General features: G+C 36.6%; 1 protein-coding gene across 1 annotated transcript in view; it reads left to right on the forward strand.

Annotated features, from left to right (window-relative positions):
- The window catches only part of LOC114065617 (serine/threonine-protein kinase ULK4-like), a gene marked incomplete at its 5' end in the record, with an annotated part of 122,759 nt that overhangs the window by 48,763 nt on the left and 48,351 nt on the right, over nucleotides 1–25,645 (forward strand). Inside the window, 3 exons of the mRNA XM_027899669.1 lie at nucleotides 9,925–10,091; nucleotides 12,638–12,736; nucleotides 20,504–20,689. Coding sequence (XP_027755470.1) covers nucleotides 9,925–10,091; nucleotides 12,638–12,736; nucleotides 20,504–20,689 — 452 coding nt within the window. The remainder of the gene's footprint in view (nucleotides 1–9,924; nucleotides 10,092–12,637; nucleotides 12,737–20,503; nucleotides 20,690–25,645) is intronic.

The following is a 25,645-nucleotide window of genomic DNA, read 5'->3' on the forward strand; positions in this document are numbered from 1 at the left end:
TGCTATGGGGACAGAACTGAAAGGGTAAAAATGAGAAAGGAATTTGTGGCTTGACATAAAACCAGTTTAATAATTAAAATGGTAGAATAAGAATAATTTTTAAAATTGTCAGAAAAAGAGAGGGGAAAAAAACCAACCAAGCAAACCAGAGACATAGGAAAATAAAACGCAAGAAGAACAAGTGATGCAAATGAAAACAGTTGCTCAACATCATCTAACCAATGTCCAGACAGTTCAGGAGCAGTGTCCCCCCTGCCAATCTCCCCTCCAGTTTTATTGCTGAGCATGACACAATATTGTATGGAATATCCCTTTGGTTAGTTGTCCCAGCTGTGTCCCCTTCCAGCTTCTTGTGCACTACCATTCTGTTTGTTAATGGGGTATCAGGGGGAGTAGAAAAGCCCTTGACTCTATGTAAGCCCTGCTCAGCAATAACCAAAACATCCCTGAGTTATCAACACTGTATTCAGCACAAAACCAAACCAGAGACCCTTGCAAGCTACTGTGAAATTTAAGTCTATCCCAGCCAAAACCAGTATGAAACAATTGCTTGTATGCTAAGTTTCTTTTGCTGTTCTGTTGCACGTCTTCACAAGGCACACACTTAAAACTATCCTGTCTCTCTAAATCACCCTTTTCTGTTCTGTGGTGGCCATCTCTATCACTGTAATTGTATCAGTGTTCTTAACTTCTGTTTCACCTCTGAAGAAATTGCTGCAGTTGAGCAAAGCAGAATCCTGACTCTCAGTTAAAGCATTGGATCAGCTCCAGGATTCATTTCAGTTTGTTGTTTGGGACGGTTGGTTCACTGTTTTTGTTTCAAAACTGGGTGGTTTGGGCCAAGATCTCTTAGTTGGCCAAACCATTCCATGCGATCTCCTCCCGGTGCTTATACATACGTTTCACCAAGAGTCTGAGCCCACACAGACTCCACAACTCCCAGCAACAGCTATCTACGTAGAAAAGGTGCAGGTTGTCCAAAAACCCAGTGTCATTCAACCTGTGTTGCTATTGTGTGGGCCCTGTTGAGATAGGGAAGGCAAGGTATGGAGCACAGAATTCAAACACGCACAGGTTTGCAGTTCTTTCAGAGCTAGCACTCCCTCTTGATTAAGTAAAATGAGCTGTTGAAGTCAAGACAGTTGGCATCAGGTAGCTGTGCTGACAGAAAATGAAGGCTCTGTTGGTCTAAGCTGTGCTAATGACAAATATTAGGTAAGGCACTTCTGGTAGAGCCAGGATATAGGCAGTGACGGCGTGATCACAGTATAATGGGTTCCAGCTCAAAGTTCCCAGTGATAAGGTTGAGAATCATGGATAGGTCAGAATAGAACAAGTATACATGCAAACAAAACAAGACATATGCCTGAGCCAGTTATTAAGAAGGATAGCATTATCTGTGGTAAAATGTTAGATTTTAGAGATTTAATTGAGTGTGGCATTATTAGTATGGTCAAGTGATAGCAAATTAGAGAGTCTGCTGGTCAAAGTTATCCCAACACTTATCTGGAAAATAGTTGACCTAACAGAGTTTAAGTCTACCAAATGTATCTGGTCATAGCTACAAAGCCTGATTTGCTATCATCCTGACCTCTGTCTAAGCCCTTTGATCATGTAAGTGCACACACACCAAGGCCACCTTGGACAGTTGCAATTACTGGTTGTCAGCTTTCATTTCTGTTGTAAACTTAATAGATGAATAACACAGGATGTTACAGGAAATTATGGCATAGATTCAATTTTGTTGTAATAACCAGCAGCAAATTCCACTTAGTGGATACTCTAGCCTTTGCTTTTGGTCTTTGGTGTAGTTGTAACAATAGTAGAAGAGTGTCGCTTGAAAATCCAAGTATTTATAGTAAGTTTTCATCCTATGGCAGACTGATGTAAATAGACCAAGATAAATAGGAATAAATATTTAATATCTTTTCTTACATGCGTGACTTTTCAGTAGGGAAATGTATAGAGCTTTTATCCTTATCCTTTGCTGAATATAAGTGGGAACAGTATTCAACTGTGGTTTATTTCTGCAATTTAAATCTGAAAACTTAAGAGAATTTTCTGAAGCCAAGGTTCATTGGTTCTTATCTCTCCCAGTCCAGAGCCTCATGAAGGCCTAGCTAGAGCAATTAGTGCTAGTAGCATCATTCAAAGCTGTTGAATGCTGTCAGTTTGTGACTACAGTTTAGGGCTGTATCTGCATTCTGTTCATATCTGGTCTGTAAAGGTTTTGTCAAAAAGGCAGCTCTTAAAGTTTGAATGTGGTCTCTTAAGGATTTTGGTAGAAGGGAAAGTTGATGTCAAAGCAGAAGCACATCAAGATATTTGAAGTAGATAAACAGGGTTTAATCTTGTGTGACAGGAAGTCTATTATTAAAATAGTAATCTCTTTAGAAGAGTTTCTAGTTCTAAATTAAGCCCAGGATATAAATTCCTCTGTATTTTATCACATGGTAATTGTTGCAGACTTGATCTTTCAGAGCAGAAAATCAAAATTCTTTATTGAATCTTTACTGACTCTGAGTCTTGCTGAATGCAAAGAATTCCTAAATATAAGAGATTTTAACCTAGTGAAGAACTTTGTCTAGTTTTTGACATTAATTTGAGAACCTCATGGAGTCTTTATTTTTCTAAAAAGCATGCACTATATATTAACTCACAACAAGCAAACAGACAGTTTTCATTGTATCTGTGAAGCAGCAACTGCCAATATCTCAGACTCGCTTTAAAGAAGATTTTAAAGACTCTTGTCTTCTCAAAGAGTATTGTCCTGTTAGATATTCTTGTTCCTCATACAGAAAACATCCTAAGCATCATCTACCTTCTGTCTGACAAAACCAAGGGATTTTATTTTACTTGACACTTTGTAAGGGATAAAATAGGGTGTATTGAGGTCTGACTAGAGGTATAGTGTCCTGTAGAGTTACAGAGCTTTATAAAATGGACTACAAGCTCTAATGTATCTCTGACATGTGGGGAAACATATCTAACTGAAAAGTTGCTGTAGAGTTTGCTTAATAACAGCTATAATAGTCAATCCAGACAGTATGGTTTTATCATACTACAGTTTTGGTTTATTTAATTTTTGAATTTTTTTCCCTTTTATGGTGGTGGAATGTTGTGCTTGCAAGTACTGCACAATTGACATATTAAAAACGTGTATCAACAAAAATGCTTAAATCCACATGAAGAGAATGTGAGTTAGGTGTTTAATGTATGCACAGTTGGTAACAGAAATATTTTAAATGTATACCCTGGGAAGTCACTGTATTATCTCCCCCTTTATCCCTCCCCAAGTCTTGCAGCTGGAAGGGTCGTTTGAGTGTGTGAATCTGCTCCAAGCAGGGTTAGTGCAGCCTACCTGTTTGAACAGTTTAAAGCAGCCTAGCATGGCTTTTTGGGGGAAACTGGGGAGTGTTTATATCCTCTCTGTCTCATGCACTAGTGTAGGGGTAATACCCTTGAAGAATTGATCACCTGCAACCCCTTGGGAAGAACTAGTGTTTGCTGTCAACAGAGCTACTTGTGAAATGATCAGCTGTCAGGCAGCCTCAGCCTTGTGCTCACTGTACTGTTGGTTACCTCTGGAATGGTAGCACTGGGTTTTACAGGCATCAAGAGCCTCATGGGCCTCAATTAACAAAAAAACTGCCTATTTGTGATGTACATAACATGCATTAATGATAGAACTGGCAGCAAATCTTATGATTGCTGGGTGCTAAAATCCTTCTCTGAAGAGCAAAAGTTTAGTTTGAATAAATACTTTAAAAAATTGTTTATGTCTAGTTTCACAAGCCAGCTGATAGGAGCATTTAAAGTTTGTGTGTACATCTTCAGTGGATCCTACTTTTCTATTTTTCACTTGTCTTTTTGTAGCAAATATGCAGTTATACTCAGCTACTTAGAGAACGTAAGAAGCAGATATAGTATTTTTAGAGACTGTGGTGCCCAGCAGCTTGTTACCCAAACAAATCAAAACTGACTGCTCACATGAGACACCATTAATGTCTTATCAACACTTTGAGTAGATCCCTTGAATGTTATTACAGTCCTTAGTTATGTAGTATTCGCTCACATAAATTTTGGAAAAAATTTTTATTAGTTCTGATCTGACTAGAAAGAATTTGAATGTTCTTAAAACTATCTTCCAAGGGAAATTACCTTCTGATCTTTCATTCCATCCCCGTTGAACAAGTTCACGTTCATGTTCAATGGGTTGTACTCCTAGGAATGAGGACTATCTTGGTAAATCTTGTCTAGAACAAAATCCCCTGTCTTCAAAACTTTGATGCTATGTACCCATATGTGCTGTGAACTAAGTTTCAAACAGCTTGGGTATCTTTTCTGAATTAATTATAGAATGGTTGAGTCAATCTGACACAAAAACCTGAATTCAGATGAAATTTTGTCTTAACAAGAATCTTAACAAGATTCTCAGATGAGTTCTTTTTTTTCTTTTTCCTTTTTTTTTTTTTTAAGTTTTTTTTTTCATTTTCAAAAGCAGCAGCAAATCAGGAACTCTCAAGGGATCAGTGATTATACTTTCAGAAATACTCCTCCTCTGTGTATGTTATTTTAACCACATCTTTTGACAGAGAACAACCCCAGTCTAGCCTAGTTGGTATAATTTGTTATATTTTATTATTTTTTGTATTGACCAGTCAAGTATATTCAGCACTATGTGATTTTATTTTTATTAAATAGTTCAAGTTGCATTTTTGCTATCCTTTATTACGCTGAGGTATGTTTTCTTATGAGAGAATCCCCTAGATCTTCTTTTAGTTGGCTGATCTATACACCTTCTGGTCTTAATAACCTATGTGTTTGTTCCATAGATTAAATTATAAAAAAAGTAGATTTCTGTTGAGAAGAGTTTGATGTGGTTCCCTCAGGAGTCTCCAGTTCTACACCCTTTGTCCCAAGTGAAAGGTGGCAGCTCTAAGCTGACTTTCAACAGTAACAGCTAAATGCTGCCAGTCCTGCAAAAAGTAAAGTAGACCAATGTTGTGCTTTGACTCAAAGCAGAAACATATTGCCACTTTTTTTCCCTGGTTGTCATCACCCTTCCCACACCCGTTCTGCTGTGTGTGAGGACAGGACTCCCTGCTTTGGCACTGTTGGGGAGTGTCCTACCTTTCCTGTGTGTAGGGAAAGCTGAGCCACAGACTCTTCCCACAAAGGGAAGCTCTGCAGAGCCTTGACCACTTCAGTATGACAAATTCAAATGAGACTTTTATCCCTCAAACCTAGTGATTCTTTCTTTAGTCATAAAATGGCTTATCACTCTACCAGTAGTAGGAATAGACTATTCAGTATGTGCAAAATTTTCTTCTTCAGATGCTTTTCGTTTTAAAGATCAGAATAGAAAACAATTTTCAGGGCAGCAGTCATGCAATTGTTCTGCTCAACAGCTTTGTCATTGTCTTTCCACTTGATCTAACATTCATAACTCACCAAATTTTGAAATCATTGGTGATCTAATTTGCTATTCGAGTTTAGTCTTACCTCAGTGTTTAATACTAACGCATATTGTTCCTAAAACAAAAACAGTAACAAATAATAAACAAAAATAACATTAAAAGCAACGAGCCTCCTTTAAAAATGCTGTTACCCTAAAGATGCCATTTGCCTTTTGTTGTCTATTTTCAGTTCTTCAAAACAGAAAAAATATGAGTAGTAGATGCAAAGAATACAAATTGAATCCCAGGTTTATGTAGGTAAATAAGGTTTTATGAAGAATCTTTATGGCATCTGAAGTGCTCAAGTACTGAGGAGCTCATTCCTGTGTGCGAGAATCTATCATAATACAGTCCTGTGTTTCTTCTTAGCAATGTTTTCGAGTTTTAGCATTAAAACTTAAAAGATTATAAAATATGGTTTCTATTTCATCTGTTAATATCGCAGGTCCACTCTGTAAGTAAAAGAATGAGGAAAACTCTAGTGAATATGTATTTGGTAATGTCCCTGGGGAGTCAGCTGTGTAGGTGTGACACAAATGGGGAAAATGGCTCTCCAGAGAGAAATGTGTGGAGAGGAACAGCCTTTTTGCCAGGCTGAGCATTTTGCTGCTGGCTGCTTGGCTGTGCGGTGGCATTGTTCGGAGAAAGTGCACCTGTTCTAATATTTTCTTCAGCTGGAAGCAGACAGGTTTGTTGAATGCTCTAATTGCTGGTAGGCATGAAAGGATTGCCTAGAAGATTGCTTCCTAGGCTGTCCTTTGATGTTTTGTATGATTGGGAAGTGAAGATTTTTTTTTTTCCTTTATCCATCTTACTAATAGGTGAGAATAAAATCTCTCCTCTCAGCTTTCATTCCAGAAGGTATCATGGCACATTCAGTCCGATTAGCTGTATCATGGGCCAAAAGGCTCCTTTTATCTTTTGAAAAGATTTATAAAACACAGGCATAGTCATCAGAGTCCACATTCATAAAGCACTATTAGCGACATGTTCAGTTCATTGCAGGGGTCTCTGGGCAGGAGAAATACCCTCCTGTGAACACTAGGTTTGTCAAGTGCTATAAATCCATGGCTAGGAATTTTGTATACAATCACTTTATTACATGTTATGAATCTTGAACTGCAGTTAGAAAAGGTTCTTTGTTTAATTCAAGTTATGTTCATTTATAAGCACAATAATTCTAATACAGAATGCAATTTTTGCCTCATTTTTCAGCAAAATTTGAACTGCACCAAGGCTTGATATTTTCAAGGTCCTTTTGCAAATCAATACAAGGCCTGACTAGTGCACTATGAAGTATTGTAATATATTTAGACTATAACTGAAGCTACGAACAATTCGGTGTGATATATTTTGTTTGCAGAAATTGACAAATTAATAGAGTAACCAAAAAAACTCTGCAATAGGTTAAATTATAAGTTTTTACTTAATTGCCTTACGAAGAAATGCCTAGCTGGAAGAAATTATGGTGCATTATTTTCACTCATGTAAACTGTCACTAACACCTTTCCCTTGAGAAGGTAAACTATTGCCAGCATACTTGGAAGTATCAGAAAACTTAAATATGTGTCGCTTGTCCCAGTAGAACAACCTTCCTCAACTGACTTTGGTTTACGTCTCCTCTGTGATACAGAATTCATATTCAGATCCACCACTTGCAAAGTTCAGGAGTGCATGGAGTGTGTGCCTTTGAATCAGCGCATATTTTGCTTTCTAATGAAGAGTTGAGAATTCTGCATAAGAAACCCGTGTCTTTTAAATACAACTCTGAAATGTAGTGTCTAAAATTTTGAACGATAAGTATTGATTTAGGGTTTATTGGAAATTAAATTGTGGGTTTGGATCTGTTGTAAAATTTGGGAAAGAAACCTTCAAGGTGTCCTCTGAAACTTAGGGATCCATATGTGATTTTTATATTATGATTTACAGGGTTATGAATTCAATTTCCTTTTTTTTTGAATTGCTTGCTTTTTTTGCAGACTACCTGTTCTGTGATTCAATTTTTGGAATGCTGAGGCATGTCAGTCTTCATCTTTATAGCTGCCTTTTTGAGCAAACTGGTTACAATGCCAGTGGTCAAAGGCTGTTAAACTTCTATTGAGTTTTGTCATGGTCACAGCTTCCCAACTTTCTCTTCTGAGGACAAAGAGTGTGTATTTTGTCCTGCGGTTTAGCAAGGAATATTATTTACACATCTACAACTGTGGCCTCCAATTTTCATTTTGTTGTGACACAGTGAAGTATTTTAAACACCATGCCTGGAACTTTGTTTACTTGGCCAAGTGGTCAGTCTGTGGCCTTTATCTGTGGAACCAAGTGTTTATCAGGTTTCTGTATGAATCATGAAGCGTGTTAGGGAACATTTTGCACCAGTGTTTTATTTGAGGGTGCTAAATTTCCCACAGGTTTTTTAAGTCCAGGAAATCTTTTTCCCCTACAAATTTCCAAATTTATTATGCAAATCTTTATATGTATAGTTCTGTGTGAGCTTGTGTCTACCTAAATAAAATTCATTACTTCTGATGTTTTAGTTAACTAAGTAAACATGAATATCTCAGGTGTTTGGAGGCAGGGTTGCTAATACACATACCCTTAGGAGGTAAATACTTCAAGAGAATAAAATCTAGGTAATTACATTATTCATGTCTCAATGGATAGGGAGAAGGTTGAGTGTTTGATTCACCTCCCTGTTCACCAAACAGCAGAAATGAGGCAGTTCTGAGACTCAGGCTGGTACAGTCAAGGGAATAAGCAAGTCCTGTTCAAAGCTGAAGGGGAAAGGATTGCAGATCCCAGCCGTGGATCCAGGTGTTTCATTCACTATTAGTCGCTCCCTACTTAGTGCTGTAAATGCAGAGAGTACTACTGCCCAAAAAATTCTTAATGATGACCCATACAGTGCAATGCCTGTGTTTGAAAGTGGCCCTCTCAGTGTTCATCTCCAAGTCACATTGTAAGGGTTATAAGTAAACCATCCGGAAAGAAAGGGGTGACTCATTCACTTTGATGTGGCTGCCGGTTTTGTGGCCTCATACAGGGAGAAACAATGTGTACTTGTTCAGAGCCCTGCAGGCAGTTTTTCAGACATCTCTTCGATAGGGACCACGTCTTACTGGACTCTTTTCTTAGGTTTATTCTGATTTAGCCTGTTGAAAATAGTGATAGAATAACTATAAATTTTGTATCAGGTAGACATACAGTTACATCTCTTTTTTTCTTCTTGGTGGGTATTGGTGACATCACTGAAATGTGTTTCTGAGTGCTATTTCATTTTTATATGAAGTGTTCAGAACTGCAGCAAAAATTGCACTCTGAAAACGGAGAAGGAAATTAAATGTGTGAGATTAAAGTGATTTAATTTTGAGAGCGTGATTTATTCAGACAAAACTCCAGGAAATTCAAAGCTTAGCTTGAGCTGACATCCATCAATCAAACTGTTGTGAAAAAAATAATAATGCTAGTAATCATAAAAAACATGTGAGATAGAGGGAGAGTGCAAGTCTTAATGATCTAGGACCATAACTGTATTCTAAATGAAAGGGTTTGTATTTAATTTCTTGAAGAAAGTATTAAGGGTGAGGAATAAGGGAGAAAAATATTTCATGGTAAGTTTAGGTAATTGATGGGGCATCTTTCAAAGCCAAAATAGTTCAATGCCCCACAAATTTGACAGCTCTCAAAAGCTGAATGGTGTAAGCACATAGTGTATTCTGCAATGTCTCATTTTAATCATGTACCCATGTTTGTAAAAATATATACAGTGATTTTTTCTAAAGGAGAACTTATAATATAGGTCTTTTTACTTCACTGAAATCAGTGGAATACTTTAGTAATTTTTGACAGTCATGGGGACTAGAAGCTGGTGTACTAATACACTACAGTGCTTTAAAAAGCTCCTTCAAAACAAGAGGAAATTTTAAGCAAAATTTTTATGTCCATCAGTCAAGAAAATCTTAAAAACATTTTAAGTGTAGTATTCAGTACTTCATTTATAATGCTCTTCTGAATATATTTTATGTTAAACACTGTTTGATTCTACAGTTAAAGCATATGGGGAAGGTTCTAATTGCAGACCAGTTAAACTTTGTGCCACCTTAAAGTGGCACTTTGTAACAGACTGCAGAAATGGCTAAATTCTTGTGAATTGTGAAGTATTGTGAAGGAATCTTGTGTACCACTATGCTACAGAAAAGTTTAGGATTCAAAGCATGTTTTAATTTAATGAATGTTACATAATTTTTCATGCAGTTAGGAAATCTGATTGTATCAGTTTAACTCTCTTTATGAGCTGGTCCAAATAGAATAAGAAAGGAGATAATTATGGAGAAAAAGGGGAAATGGAATAAATATTCATAATGTATGTAAAATTTGGTTTTATCCTAATCTATTATTTTTATCTGGGTCACCTTCCACATTGTTCTCTTCCTGATAACTTTTTTTTTTTTTTGGCTCACTTTCTCTGTAGGACTGGCTCATCACATCCGTAATCTCCTAACAGAAGCTAAGGTTTTGTACTTGGAGGCAGATGATAAAAGCAGCACCAAGACAGCAAATGCTCTGCTCCTGTCCTTGCTTGACATTTTGCAGTGCATGCTGATGTACACAGCAAATATTGTGCGCCAGACTTTGCAGGTATGGGCTTTATTTCCTGGGGCCATTACCACCTTAAACAATTTTTTAGATAACTTCCTGTTATCCTAATAATGAGATTGCCACTATTTTCTGATTTTATTGAATTTTTAGTATGGTGGAAACTCAGTTTGTCTTCCAAGATTCTGTTTGAACCACTGCAAATCATGGTATTGGTAGGACATCCTCCTCCAACAAACTCATCCTCCTCCTTGAAAAGGAAGATACAATTCAAAGAAATCTCATGGAACTCTCTTAGTAACATATCAAGAAGGAGCATTCATCTTTTTTAGATATGATGTTAAGCTAACAAATTTTACTTTTTGTTTAAATGATCTACCAAATTTTTAATTTAGTTAAGTTTTTTGTTTGCTTGCTTTTGGGCTTTGTTTTCATTTGTCTATTTTTTAAAGAAGGCTTAATGTAAGAAGCTGATGTTGAAATTTGAGCTTTTTTCTTCTTTTCTACACTGATTTACACAATCAGCCATGTTATCAACCAGATATTTCACTGTGAAGCTTTTATTTTGTTTTTCTTTAATTTTTGGAAGAAAATTTAAATGTGACGGTACCATACCTGGTCTTTTTTGAGTCCTCTGTTAGCAGGCTCTGTAATGGTTTTCTTATCTAAGGATCACTTTGTAAATCAAATTTTATAGGCTAATTCTTGGTTGTTGTATGTTTGGCATCAGTCCATCACAGAGAGCTAAATTCTGTACTTATGTTCCATATAACAGTGGTGAGGCCAGGATCTTGCATATGGTTTGGTAGCATTAGTGAAACTGAAGGTTTTTATTTAGATACAAAATTAAATTTATTCATTCAAAGCCAAATTCTGTTCTGGCTTTACTTGAATACTTCAGTTGATTGATGCACTAAAACTCCAGCTCCAGTTTTGTCTAACTCTAGTCAAAGTAATCTGCTTTGCTCTGGAATGCTAATGAATAACAAGAAACATCTGGAAAACTGAGTTGTGCCCTTAAAAAACTAATGTCCTGTGCCCTTAAAAAACTAATTTTACCATGGTGTTACTTACCTAGGCTTACTCATCTTGACAATACTTGTCAGAAGGCCTGAGAGTTCTACAGGTGCATCAGTACACATGCCCTGTTGAATGATGACCATTACCTACTGACTACACAGTGTTCCACTATCCACGTGTCACTAAATGCATCATGAATATTACTTTTGGACTGTTTTATTAGAAACCTTCTGAGTAAGATGCCTTCTAAAACAGAACTTGAAAAGGAGAATCAAATTTTCTTGTATTATCCATTTTTGAAGCTTAAGTTGACTTTTATACATGGTAGTACCTCCACTTGAATCCTTTTTATTTAAGTGTTTTATGTAAAGGTGGTAACCTTATCCAGCTGCATAGTGAAAGTGGCTTACTTGCCTTTCTTCATTAATATAAACACTCAATTTTTTGTCTTGTCTGCACTATGCCTTTTTGTCCTTCCTGGACTTCAGCATTCCAGATCATTGTGATGAGTCTCAGTGAGGGACATACCAATGTGATTTGTCACCTGGAGAAACAGCTCTTCAGTTCTCTTTTATTTCAAAATTCTTTCCAGAAGAAAGGCAGTATCCTTTCAACTCACCTGTATCAACCATCAAGTGGAGCTTGAGCAGTAGTGTCTCCTGCCTTAGGGGACTTGCTCCTCTGTTCACTTAACCAAATAAAAATCTCCAGGTATTGCACTTGGACGGTGATTTTCAGGATTGAGCTTTAAATGAAACACAATAAAAAATTATTTTAAAATGTCTTCTTTAGACAAAACGTTTACTTTTTCTTCTAGCAGATTGACCATATAGGTCATGGTCCAAAGCTGGTTCAAGATAATGAAGTTAAATGAAAGAGCTTGCAAGCAAACCTTTCTGGTGCCCTGGGGCAGGGAGGGGTCATAAATAAGACTGCCTAGGTTGGTAGTGTGTCTTGATGTGGAGGCATGAGTGGTCAGAACTACAAGTAGTAGCAGACTTTGGTCACTTGGAGACTTTATTATTCCTCTTTCAAAAATAATTTTAATTATTGTAATATACTGTGAATATTCCAGGATACAGAGTGAGGTAGGTGAGCAAAATTGGGCAATATTGCTGAAAATCCTAAATTTTCAGTCACCTTGATTTTCTTGGTTTGAGTTGCATGTGAAATTGTACCTGATAAAGGGCAAAAAAACCCATTTGAACTTTAATGTTAGAATAGGTATGTCATGTTGACAGAAATTACAAATAAATGAAACATTTATGACTTTGGAGGTATCTTTTACATGTACAGTTTATTGCATTTTGCTGAAGAAATGTCATGTAGGTCAGTATATTCAGCCTGTGCAGAATGGGCATGACAGCAGGAATCCCTTTTGCTTTGTGCTTATTGTCACAGACGCAGGGAGCATAACGGTGCATTGGGAGCTCAGGAATATTTAACTAGAAGAGTTCACGAGTCTCCTTCAAACTTCCATTCACACTTCTACCACCTAATGGACCTAATTTGTTCCTCATAACAGAACAGTCACCAAGGTCGCTTTTGATTTTTTCTCTCTTATTAAGGCACAGAAATCTGGCACAGGAGGGGACACACAGGCTGCCGAAGACCTTCTGCTTATCAATAAACCCCTGACGGACCTAATTAGCCCGCTTATTCAACTGGTGAGAATTTGCTTATTTGTAAGCCTTTTGGAATGTTTCTGAAGTTGGAATTATTCAGCTGAATTCATCATCTTAGAGCTCTGTTTGCTGGTTTTTCATTGTTTATAGGCTACCACCTACCACTCTTAACACTTTGTAAAGAGCTCTAGGTCGCAGTGACTTGCAGGTTACCAATGATGTCAGAGTAAATCTGTCTGTTCTAAGCATAGAAATGGGATGAGGGGTGGATTCTCAGTTTGGAAACATATGTATAGCCAAATTTTAAGCCTTTGGAATGAGCTAGTGATCACTGCATATGGAAAGGATGGTATTCAAAATGTGACACTAATAGCACTGCTACCATTGCAAAAGGCAGCAAATGCAAAATTAGTTTGCAACGAGTGATGCCTTTAAATTTTATTTTCTTGAGTTTCAACCTTCTGAGTTTTCTTGGGGGTTTTCTTTTATTTTAACATGACCCTGAGGGATTTATGAGTGGGAGTGGTCCCCAGTGATCTGTAAACATCTTTGAAGTGTGTCTCTTTAAAGGCAGTCCTTTCCAGGGTTTACTAGATGTCACAGCACTTGAAATCTCCACAGAGTGCTGCACTGTGGCCCTGATGCATCCCATCAGCTCCACCTCCATCATACTGTGCCAGAGATCTGTATTGACTGTGTGTAATGATTTGTAGTAAGGAGTGCTTCTTGAGCTGGACAGGGCTTTTAGAGGCTGCATCAGCCTTTTATTCAATATAAAGCCATTAAAATGGTATGTGAGAATTTCCCTGTGGCGTATCACAGTATCCTCTCCCGGTTATTTCACTTAGAGGCATTTCAGATTCACTGTGTTCTCTTCCAGACACGATTTTTGTTTTTTTCCATTTAAATAGAGGATTTCAGGTGTTTTGTGATATCACTACTGTGGTCCTTTTACTACCTTTAGCACTGTCTCTCATCTTCTGAGAAGATTTTGGGAAGTGTGTGATTCCTTTTTTATTAATTTTTGGCATTATAATTGTTGCTAAGTCCTCCTTTGATGGATTTCCTTAAACCAGATATTGGCAAAGGCTTTTTGGAAATGTTCACTGAATGACCTAAAACAAAGTGACTGAATTTCAACTATATAATATTTCATCTTTATAAATTCTTTTAATTTATTTTTTATTAATTTTTTAAAATCACTATATATGATAAATAGTAGGACACGAGGAGATGCGAATGTTCCTTTAAAGCGAAACTAGTCATAAATTTAAATTCTATTAACTCTCTAAAGAACAGAAAATTAGAAGCCAAGTTTTACTCAGCTTATACCACCTGGAAGTCTTTTATAGGTTTTTAATTAAAGGATAGGATAATTGTATAGTTAGTATGTACTGATTAGATTGTGACTTGCCCTTGTATTTCAGAAGCAGGGCTGCAAATTATCATTGGGTTTTGCTTTGTTCTGTACTTCTAGAGATTTCAGCATGTTTTAAATGCTCATTTAAAATCTGCTGATTTTAACATACAGGTAAAAAATAAAGACCATTGGTGCCACTTCTTTTAGCTGCCAGAGGTTGCTCTCTGTATTCACTGGGCTGTGTGGCTACATAACCCTTTATTGCTGTTTTGAGGCATTCAGTTCTTTGTGAACTTTATTTTCTAGAGATAATGGAGGTCTTAGATTTTGAACTGATCATTACTTTCAGATATTGAGTTAAAACTATTTTCTCTGGTTTGCTATTTCTGCCTGCCTTACCACATTTATAGTTTCTTATGTCACCTTGAATAAATGTTTTCCCTCGTTGTTATGTATATCCCTCAAATAGGTTATTATTACATGCCCCACTTACTTGTCTTTTTATTTTCCTCAAGTTCTACATGTTTTTCTCTCTGAATAATCCCTCAAAAATCAATGTGAGTTAAACTTGAAAATCTCAAAAACTTCGAATCAATTTTTCCCTTCTGTAGTTGTGATTTAGTCTGTCACTAAAGGCATAGCAAAGCAGCTGTAGGAGACCTAGATTGCATGTAAATGAAACTTCAGGGTTTTAAGAATGCAGAAGAAGAAATAATTACAAATTCTATCATGCAGAAAACACTGCAAATATGGAGAATTCAATATTTAATCCCGTGATCATTATACCCTTAATTGATCAATAAGAGGAAAATAAATTGAGCATTTAGTCTTCTCCTTGGCAGTTTTGTGTCTAAAAGTTAATTACACTTACCTTTGCTGGGTAATGTTTCTCCACTTAACATAAATGTAATTTGAATGTTATACTGCAACTTGCAACAATTATGCAAGTTGTTAAATACCCTCTTATTTTTGATGTACCCATTATATGGAAAAAACCCTAATGTTTACTTACTTTTGAAATCACCTCAGTGTGGATTTTCAGAAACTTTCAGAAATCTGCCAATACCTATAAAAAGGAGTTTCATTCTCTGCAGGTCCCAGTTAGTTCCTAGGTGTAGATCTTCCAGTCTTTTCTGCAGCCTACCAAACTGCGGAGAGAGAACGTTGCTTGACTTCTGGTGGTAGGTTTCTTCATCATAATATTACTAGTGAAGTTTGCAGTTGCTTACTGTGCTCTGTATGTTACTGTTGGAAGTCCAGCTAATCATGTGCGAGTGTGAAGAGGACAAATATGAAGCCTCAGTGCACATGGATGAATGAGATGATCTCTCCTAGGTCCTTTCTGTCTCTGTATTGCCCTGATTCTACGACTGTGCCCAGAATTCGTTTTCAGAGCACATGAAGGTATTTGCCCCCAATAATGAAAATGACTGCAGAAGAATGATAACCCTGGAGACTGTAGAATTTTACTTTGCAGTTCTTAGAAATACAAACTGTTCCATGATCAGAGTGGAGAGACATATGTTTGTTTCCTGTGTTGTATAATGTATTGCTGTTATTGTATTTTAAATGTTACCTGGAAATTATATTTGAATAATTCTCTTACACAGAACTACCCTAAAAAAAAAAAACAAACCAAAAAAACAAACAAGCACACCAGAGGAAATACGTTGTCACATGCACAGAATTTCAGAATGAGGATTTACTTTCTCAACGATTAGGCTAGATTAAAGTGAACTGAAAATACATTTATATATTTTTTATATATTTTCCCCTAGGTAAGAGAATGGCAATTCTGCCCTAAGTCAAAATATCTTACTTTTTAATTTAAAATTGTGCATATTTACTAATAAGAATAGCATAGTGAAGCAAGCAGATTAATAGTGATGTTTTGCTTTTACATTTTGTTCAGTGTTTGCAAAATCATCTTCCCTGTAGATCCCAATGGTGCTTCCTTTACAGCACATTCTGTAATCACATTAGTGATCTAATGGATATCTATCTCTTATCATAATAAACTATGTGTATAACCTCATTAATGCACTGAAATAGTGTCCCCTCCGGGTAATCCAGACAGTTTCATTGTAACTCTAAAATTAGATGCTGTAACAACCCCAACAGTGTGAAAACTGCCACTTCAGCTCAAATGATCACACGGTTCTTGCAGCGGTTTGCAATTCATGAACACACTGCAACTCAGTTCAAAATGATGGAATTTTTGAGAACAGATTGCAGAAATATAGACATGCAATAACGAGAAACTTCCTGCTCTTCAACACATTAAAACACACAGAGCAGGTTCCATCTAGAAAGGAAGAGAAGTAGAATTTTGTGCTATAAGCTTGTTTAGAGGAAGTTATAACATGGCCATAAAAATTAAGTAAAGAGTAATACATTGTCTTCATTGCACGAAAGTCTTGTCGTGCAGTATTATTTTAAAATAAGTGAAAAATAGATCTACAGTTGTGAGTTAAAGAATGGCAAAATTTATGACCTTAGCTGTTCAGTAATTGATTTTATTTTTAAGCTATATATTAGCCCAGAATAATAACAGCTGCCAGGAGTAGTACTACTAACATTTCTACCTTGCTGAAGGGCTGAATCCCTAATCCTCTCTAAGACTGATAAAGCAAAAAGAAATGAAAGGCCACTAGACTTTTTTCAAGTAAATATGAAATATTAAGGGTCAGATATTTTCTTAAAGTGTTAGAACTCTAATTTAGTTTTTTCAGGGGTTTCTCCTCCCCTGAAAGAAAAAAAACATGAGTATCTGCTGTCATGAAAAACTATAAAGGTATTTGAAAGAAATGTACTTCATACTAAATTGAATTATGATTAGAAAAATAATCAGAATGCTGTTTCAGCTAATTAAGAGCTGAATCATCCACCTATATTCATTGTTGAACAACATGATTCTGTCTTTGCTGGTCTTATAGAACATATGGGATGTTATTTACTTGAAAGCTGAATTTTTCATTCCTTGGTTTTCTATGTTTACAGATATTTATTATATTTTCAGTCATTGCTTTTGTTTTCCACCAATAATTTTCTTCAGATCCCATACTCTGTAGCCAGTACTAACACTGACTGGCAGCCAATGCTAAATTTCAGGTTACCAGCTTACAACTTTTGACATCCAAATCACTACTCGTCAGTAGAGTTACAGAGAAAAATGCTGATGCAGGCATACTTAAAGAGGGACATTGCTGAGAGTTCTTCTTACACCTTAATTATTGATGAGTTAGACTGAAGGCAAATGTTCTTACTCTCTCCAGAGTAAATATGGTCTTTCCTATTCCAGACGTGGTTTTCTCTTCATACAAGGCCCTATGCTGCTGTTGTTTTACCCTGAATGTTTTCAGGATAACAACAACTTGCTCCCCAAAGTCCAGATAACGCCAAAGCTCAGAGGGACTCTGGGGAAGCAGAAGAGCCAGAAGTGCAGCAGAGGATGGAGGATTCATTGACATTTGTGATTGAATGGTGTGATGTCGTGGTTGGCAAGTATTGGGAACCCTGGAGTGATACTTGGAAAATGGTCACTGAAAGCCTGATACCCTGTGAAGAGCAAGTCTGCATGTTGGCAAGACACACTGGAGGGAAAGTTTCCTCTCATTAGATGGAAAGGGTCTTCCTTTCTCTTGTTGGGGAAAAATAAAAACAACAATAATGATAAATGGTTGGATACCCTAGGAGAAGACAAGCAAAGCCATGAGCCCAAGCAGAGCTCCTTCTTGCCTGTTGCAGTGTTCCACTGCCTCACTAACTAGGGTTTCCTACTGAAATCAGCCTCCCTTGGGAGTAGCACTAACCAGATGGACTTGCTCATTTGCTTCCTTGACAGTCACGTACCCTTCTGGTGTTGGGCAGAACCTCTAAGGTTTGTGGTGCTTTATGTATTTCTTCACACAAGTTTGTTGTAGTGGCAGTCCTCTACTGAGACTGACACCTTTCCACTCCTTTGATATTGAGTGAGTATCTCAGGGAAAGACCTTGGGAACAGTCTCACTTTGAAGTATGGCTGTTGTGATTACTGACTAAATATGGTATTTTTTTGCTTGTGGAACCCAGGGAACTGCACTGCAATACCCAGGCAAGAATGTATCTCTCCAAGACTTTCACATGATGTTTCACTTTTTCTGTTTGGTTAGCCAACAAACAATATTGGAAAATCAAATATTAGTTCTTTTACTGTGATTTTCTTCACGGAGTGGTTGATATACCTGTCTGCAGTGATTTAGTTACAAACTGAAAGTTGGAATGCTGCTTTTAAAAGATGTGAGAGATGTATGTTAAAGTAGTTTAATTTGTCCTTCCTTTATCTAATGGCATTTTTATTTCAGTGACGGAAATACAAGTCGGCTCAAAGCCCAAAGCGAGATCAGGGGATTTCTTTTTTTAATTTAATAAAGATTCAAGACACAAATGAAGCTATAAAGCTTGTTACTATGTGTAGCTTTTCCTGCTTTTTGACTTTGCTAATTATGTTGATGATGTTATTAGATAATTCTGGATGTTGGAAAGGAAATAATCAAATAGGTGGCATTTAGATTGGAAGGAAGAAAAACCATACAGCAAAACTGAGGAAGAAATAGCTGCTGTGGTCCTGTCACTTGCACAGTATTAGGTCAAATAGAATGTGATATGTCTTGGGGCTATGTATTCAGAGATTACATCTCAGTTCAGTCTGTTTTAAACAGCCAACTCTATTAAGCTAGTGGAAAACAGGATTGTATTTGCATGCAGATCCCTGGAGAATTGCTGCTTAAATATTTGAGGGGTATATGTCTGATGGTATGTTCAGTTTAAGGTTATCAGATTAAGATTCAGATAAGGTAACTGGATGGGTTTTCTTTAAAATGAAAAGACTTAGGAAATTCATACTGCAGATCAAATAAGTAATCATTATTGAAATGGTTGGGCATATTATATAAGTAGTTGGACAGATTATATAAATTGTTTCCTTTTATTGTCAGTAAGGATAGTCTGTTAACTGTACTTTAATCTAGCTTCTTTGTTTGTAAATAGTACTTTTGGAATTAAAATTGAGTAGGAGTGATAAAGTGGTTTTATATTTCTGTACCTAATTGGTTTAAGACCACTACCCATATATTTTGTTCAGGTCATAGACTGTAAGGTGAGAAAAAGCCATTGAAATCATTTAACTGAGGATTGTGTATAACATAAAACAGGACTTTGCTAAATTAATTCCTCATTATAGTAAATGGGTTTTTATTTTTTTAGGGAAAAAAAAAAAAGGGGATTTTGTGATATTTGAATTGCCTTTGATGGAGAATCTGTCACAGTTCTAAGAAAGTTGTTTCAGCGGTTAATCACTCTTATTAAAAAGAGAAAGAAAAAAAAAGAAATCAAAGTACTATCTTCCTTCTAATCTGAATTGCTTTGTACAAAGTTTTGAGCTATCATCTCTTACCAGTCCCTTCTCAGGTAAAGGAATTAACCTATCCACAGCCTGCTTTTTCTCACATGTAACTGAGAGGATATGATCAAATGCCCTTTAACCCTCCCTTTGATATTCTATAGACATTGAATTCCTTCGGTCCTTTACTGTTATGTTTTCCAGTCTATCATCTTCTTGCCTGTTCCCAAGAAACCTCTGTGATTTTTTTCACTAGCTTTTGTGAACTCTCTGTGCTGAAACTAGGCATTGCATTCGTGTTGTTTTTGCAAAATGTCGTTGTCAGTGCCAAAGTAAAGGCATAATATCATATAATGGAATATCTCTACTTGTTATTTCCAGACTGTAATTTAAAAAAAGATATCAATCATTTTGATAGCAGTGTCAAACTATCAGAAGCTCATTTAAAGGTGATTACTAGTCATGTCTTCTGTAATTTTGCTTCCCAGGAAAGAATTTTCCATCCCATTGCTAGGGCCTACTGCAATGTCTGATCTTCAAAGGAGTGCAGAAAAGCTGGAATTTAGGAAAATATTTTAAATCTTCAAAATGTACCTCCTAATGTGACTACTTAAAATCCATTAAAGAACTAGGTAGCCTGTGCTCTACCTCAACCAGAAGCCATAGGCTTGATTTAGAAATAATTAAATGATATTTTATGGTGTGCATGATGTCGAAGATTAGACATCATGACTGTAATGACACTTTCTGCTATTCCTACTTCTGTTTAAAGCAGAATAAAATAGTTGGGAGCAACATTTCCAGTGCTGTTGTGATGTTGCTATAGCTAGGTTATTTGACAGAATCATAATAGAGACATTGTTACACTGCTGCTTAAGAACAGGTATATTTTAATTATATTTTCATCACTTTATTAAACTTAGTTTAATGGAATTCTGAGTCAGTCAACTAGAAATTATCCTTTCCTGGTACAATGCAAATGTTAATATTCTTCCAAATCCCCGGTGATATGCAATTTTTCTGAAATTGGAATATAATTTTTGTTTGTTCATTTCTTGTTCGTTTTTAGCTTCCCAGTGAAGATACTGAAATATTTCTGAGTGCTTCACAGTGCTTATCATTGCTGGTTCAGCTCTATGGAGGGAACAGTCAGGACAGTATGTCTCCAGAAGACATGGACAGCTTTGCTGAAGTACTGAAGTCCAAAAAAGATACACGACAACTAAAGCTTTTGTTGAGAATCGTGAAGAGACTGGTGAGTTGTCATCTAAACTTTTTCGAAGTCTGCATGGTTTTTTTTATACTGCTGGATAATTTTTTTGGCTGTTTTTTTTCTTCTTAAAGGAAAAACTATTTTAAAATAAGTTTAAAAAAAAATAGGTGAAGTTGATTTTCATGTTTTTAAATTTCACTTCCCTGGAGAAGATAGCCTTCTACGCTTAAAACCTCTTTCTAAATGGTTGTTGGAATTCTATTTCAGTTAACCATTCAGCTATTTAAATAACTCATACTATTTATATATTTGTGTAATAATCTATCACTATGAAGTATTGGAACAATTTTCTGAATGTCCTCTGAAAGAACTAACCTGGTAGCATTAAATAGCTCTTCAGAAACACAGTGGTTGATTTCATGGTGAATAAAATGCCATTTTACACTTGGAATAGATTTGTGCATAGTCTGTTGAGCCCTCATTCTCACCGAGTGAGAGGGACCACTTCTGCTGGAGTGGTTGTAATGTAGAACTCCAGTCAGTGGGAATCATACAGGGGCTTATTCTGATGAGGTTACTGACAGGTAGAAGCATCAGTTCTGTCATGCTCCAACACGATGGCATCACAACAGCATTGTCCTTCAGGTAGCTTAGGTGGAAAACCTTCAATATCTGTAGCTTTGTCTCAGATAATACTGTGGGGTTTTTGTCTTGACACGCTTTGCCTGCGTTATCACCAACCTTGCGCTGGTAGAGTACTTCACCCTTTACTCTCCAAAAGCAGGAGTTTTCAATTAAATGAGGGTAACTTCCCCAGTGTGAGATGCAGAAGGTACTTGAATTTTTTAAGTGCAGTGCTGACTACTAGAGTAGTCATCATCATAAGCCATAATCAATGGCAGCAGGAGTTAAAAGGAAGCAACCCTCACAGAGAATTCAGAGTTGTTCCAGTCCTCTTTCTCTTGCCTACTATATTTATATTACAGGAAATTAAACACCATACTGTTCTTCCCTGTTTTGCCCAGTTCTATCTTGCTGTAAAAGAAACCTGAATATATAAAACTCAAATTGATATGATGTTTGGAATTTTAAAGACCCTTCCTGTGATTTTAGCTTGTACCTCTGCTTCTTTTTCTGAGTCATTGTTGTGCTGTGTAGAGTTGGCTTTTGCTTTTCTCCAAAAACAGTATGAGAAAAGAGGCAACAAAGTTTGAAGAAAGAAAAAATAAATGAGGCTGCAGCATAAATATCTAGGTTATTTCATTTTACCATAGCTACAGACTTGTTTCTTTCTCTCCATTTTGAAGATTGTTGTTCAAAAGTTGACCTAGAGTGCGGGATATTTAACATGGAAACTTCTGTTTTCTATGTTGAAAGAACAAAGCAATGCTATCACCTTTTGAATCCTGCAAGTTCCTGTACTTTTAGTTCCTTTGTGTACCTGGTACTTGTTATTTATAATATCAGGCATAGATTTTCTGTAATTGCTTTAATGAGATCATAGGATTTCTTTTGAAAGCAGGGTTCATAGATAATTTGACAGATTATTTAATAAATCTTACATTATTTCTCTAAACCTTAAAAAGTCCTGTTCAGAGGAGATGATTATCTTGTCAAAATTGTCATAATCACAAAAGACATTGAAATATAGTCATATCTATTTAAGAAGGATTCAGCCCACATCAGCTGAATTTTGAAGTGTAGAGCACTGTTTTTCTTTTTTAGTATCTGAGCAATATTTGAGTAGAGGGATCAGTAAATGCACCAATTTGCATTGTTACAGATCAGTGCTTATACAGAGCATCTTTTCAGTTTGTGGTTACATTAACTTCACTGGTGCAGGCACAGGTATTGCTCTGGTAGGACAAGAATGTACGAAAAGAACTCCATGTGCCTACGCTGCAGATGCCTTTATAGCATGTACTGCTGGAAAGAAGGAAAAGGCAGAGCAGTATGACCCCAGTGAGCCAATGGAGACAGATGTCTCCATTTCAAAGTCTCCAGTTTAAAGCATTCCAGAGAATTTGTTGATGTCCGAGATAACCTTACCTTGATGAAATGGAAAGTGATACCTATGTGTTGCTATCATTTAATAGTACCCATCTGCAGGGGGTGCAAGGGGGGTGTTTTGCAAAAAGTTGGAGATTTGTTTTGAGTTTGTTTTTGTTTGGGTTTTTGAAAGGTCACTGTCAAATTTGACCAGCAAATTGACTTAAGGGCCATATAAGCTTCTTCCAGCACTTTCTTCACTGATTGTTTTCCTACAATATTTTTTGCATTCATTTGTTAAACAGAAATAAAAATACAGGCCAGATTTTTTACAGACTTATTAACGGAATCACTATGAGTAACCCTTTCAACGGGCTTTATTTTCCCTTAAAAAGAAATCATCAGGAGTGAAAACCAGAAAAAACATGCTTTGAGCTAACTTTCATAACTGTGTAAGTAAGGATCTTTAAAAGCTTTAAAGAGGCACCACTGACTTTCTTCTTTCTGGTTTGTTTATAATTACCTCTTAGCTCTCAAGGCTTTTGGCTCTGTCAAGCCCAGGCTAACCAGTGGTCTCTCTCATTGGCATTGATATAACGGACAGAAACTGAATAAAATTATTGAATCAAAGGAACATGGTTTGAGGTTTTTTAGGGGGTTGTTTTGGTTGGGGATTTTTTTCCCTTCAACCCTTGTACTAATTCTCTTGTTCTGGTTGCTTAAGCTTGGGTTAGACAATATTGCTATTCAGAAATACTTTATCTTTTTTAGCAGCATTTTTGTAACTGAGCAGTGACATCAGAGATCTTCTCTCATTTTTGTTGTTCTCCTACCACTTGTCATGAAAATCACTATCTTTTCTATCTCTTCTGTGAAGAAATAGTGCATCTTATTACAGTCCATTAAATTATCTATCTAGTATTTCTTTGTGAAGCAGAAGAAATTTTCCTTTGGGAAGCATATAGTTGGGGGGTTGCCTGCTTTACTGAGGAGTTTTTAATTTCTTTTTTTCCTCAGGGGAAAAAATCTACCTACCCTCTCAATTTATCATCTAGTATGTAATGTAAAGGCATTTATTTTATAGAACTAGCTAATATCTTTCCACTGGGCACATAATCACTGTGGGATTACAGCTTGGTACTCACAAATAAAATATTTCAGCTTCCAAAACAAGAAAACACTCTTTTTATTTCCATATAATAAAGGAAAAATTCCTCTGAGAAAAATGAGTAAAAATCAGGCTTTAACCTGCAATTCTGCACTCACTGTGGAGAGTGAACTTTTGTTCTGTGACTTTTCCCTTAAGTACTACTCAAAAAAGATATTGAGTTCTACCTAAGTCACAACTTTTTTCTTCTGATTGCCTTTGCAGAATTTCATTTTCACTAATTTGGGTATCCTAACTGTCAAAAAGTTGTTCGTCCTTTATTTGTGAGCAAATAAAACATTTTGGATGTCATCTGCATGTCATATACCCTGTGGGGACATGTATAAGGATTTCTCAAATCATATTAGGCTCTGTAGTAAAAAAGTTAAGGCTGGAATGCTAGTATTTGAGCTGTGACAAAGTTCCATAACATTCATTAATTTCGCTGTAGGACTATTGAACTCTAATTTGATTTTTCTGCCAATCTGAGCCACAGCAATGCCATCACTGTGTACCTGCAGGCAGATTTACTACTCTGTTTCAAATGAACCAAAGCGTGGGGAACAACTGATCACTATGTCTAAAATATCCTCCAGTTCACGTGTCCCTAAGTATTTCTATCATGTAATGATATCATCCTCAGTTTTATACAGAGACATACTGCATTTGTGTCTCTTGAATAGACAGCTGTGTGTTTGTATATAAAAATATATGTATAACTTTTTATTGCTATAGTTTCCAGATTAGATCCTCATTATATTAATCCCTGATCATGCACTATGAAGACGTTTAGAGCTTGGAGAGATACACAGTCCGAGTAGCACAAATGTTTGATTTAGGGTAGCAGTTCTGCAATCCCTTGGCAAGTCATACTTCTTGCTGGAGGTTTGTTCCTCAGTAGATTCCCACAAGTACATCTATTGGGAGCTTTTCTCAAAGAAGGTGAAGCAAATTCTCAACAGAGTTTCAGATAGCATTCCTTTTACAGCTTCAGCTCCCGGGATTCAGCACCACAAGGAGGTGCCTGTGTGGCAATTCCTGGAGGAATCTGTTTTCCCGTGGTCTTACAAAGGTGGGGGAACCTGTTGGCACATCTCCTGCCAAGGGAGCACAGCACTCAAATGATCTCAAACTAAGTGCAGAAAAAACTACTTATGCATCTTTCTCACGATCTAAATCTTTTAAGCAACCTTTGATCAATTTCATTAATTACCAAGGTAATCCATAATATTCCATTGCTCTAAGGAATAATTTTATAGCATTTATTTCTGAAACTGTGAGCACAATACTCACTTGTGGGTTAAATCATACATGTTTTTAAAATTCAGGTGACTCTCATAGGAGCAATTTCTGTCCTTCATTAGCGGTAATCTCCTATTTTCAAGTTGTTAGCAAGCCTGCCTTCCTTCTTTATAGACCATCTTTTGTTGGCTTTGGCCTAAGAGAATGAAGTCCCTAAGACATTATTTTGCATGTGTGTATGTGTGTGTATATATGTGTATGTATACATGTGTGTGTGTACATATATAAATATATAGGGAGCATTTCATTAGGTGTAAACAACTTGAGATCCCCCCAAAGAGGAAAAAGTTAATCGTCATCAAGATACATTACACAGGTCATAACGGGATGAGTTACTCAAAATCTATGAAACAAATACATGGTAAGGATAATGCATCTTCACCCTTCCCACTGTGTGGGGAAGCTCCCTCTGTTTGCACATTCAGACAGTGGGTTTTTTTACAGTTTCAATGAAATTGGAGAGAGTCTCCAGAGATGAGAGATGGGGAGGCTTCCAATGCCCGCTGTGACTTGGCAGCAGTTCCAGGCCCTGCCATACCCTGACACAGGGGAATCAAACA

Source organism: Empidonax traillii, unplaced genomic scaffold (assembly GCF_003031625.1).
Source record: "Empidonax traillii isolate 1590-97213 ecotype Southwest subspecies unplaced genomic scaffold, ASM303162v1 scaffold682:size344182, whole genome shotgun sequence".
Taxonomy (NCBI): domain Eukaryota; kingdom Metazoa; phylum Chordata; class Aves; order Passeriformes; family Tyrannidae; genus Empidonax; species Empidonax traillii.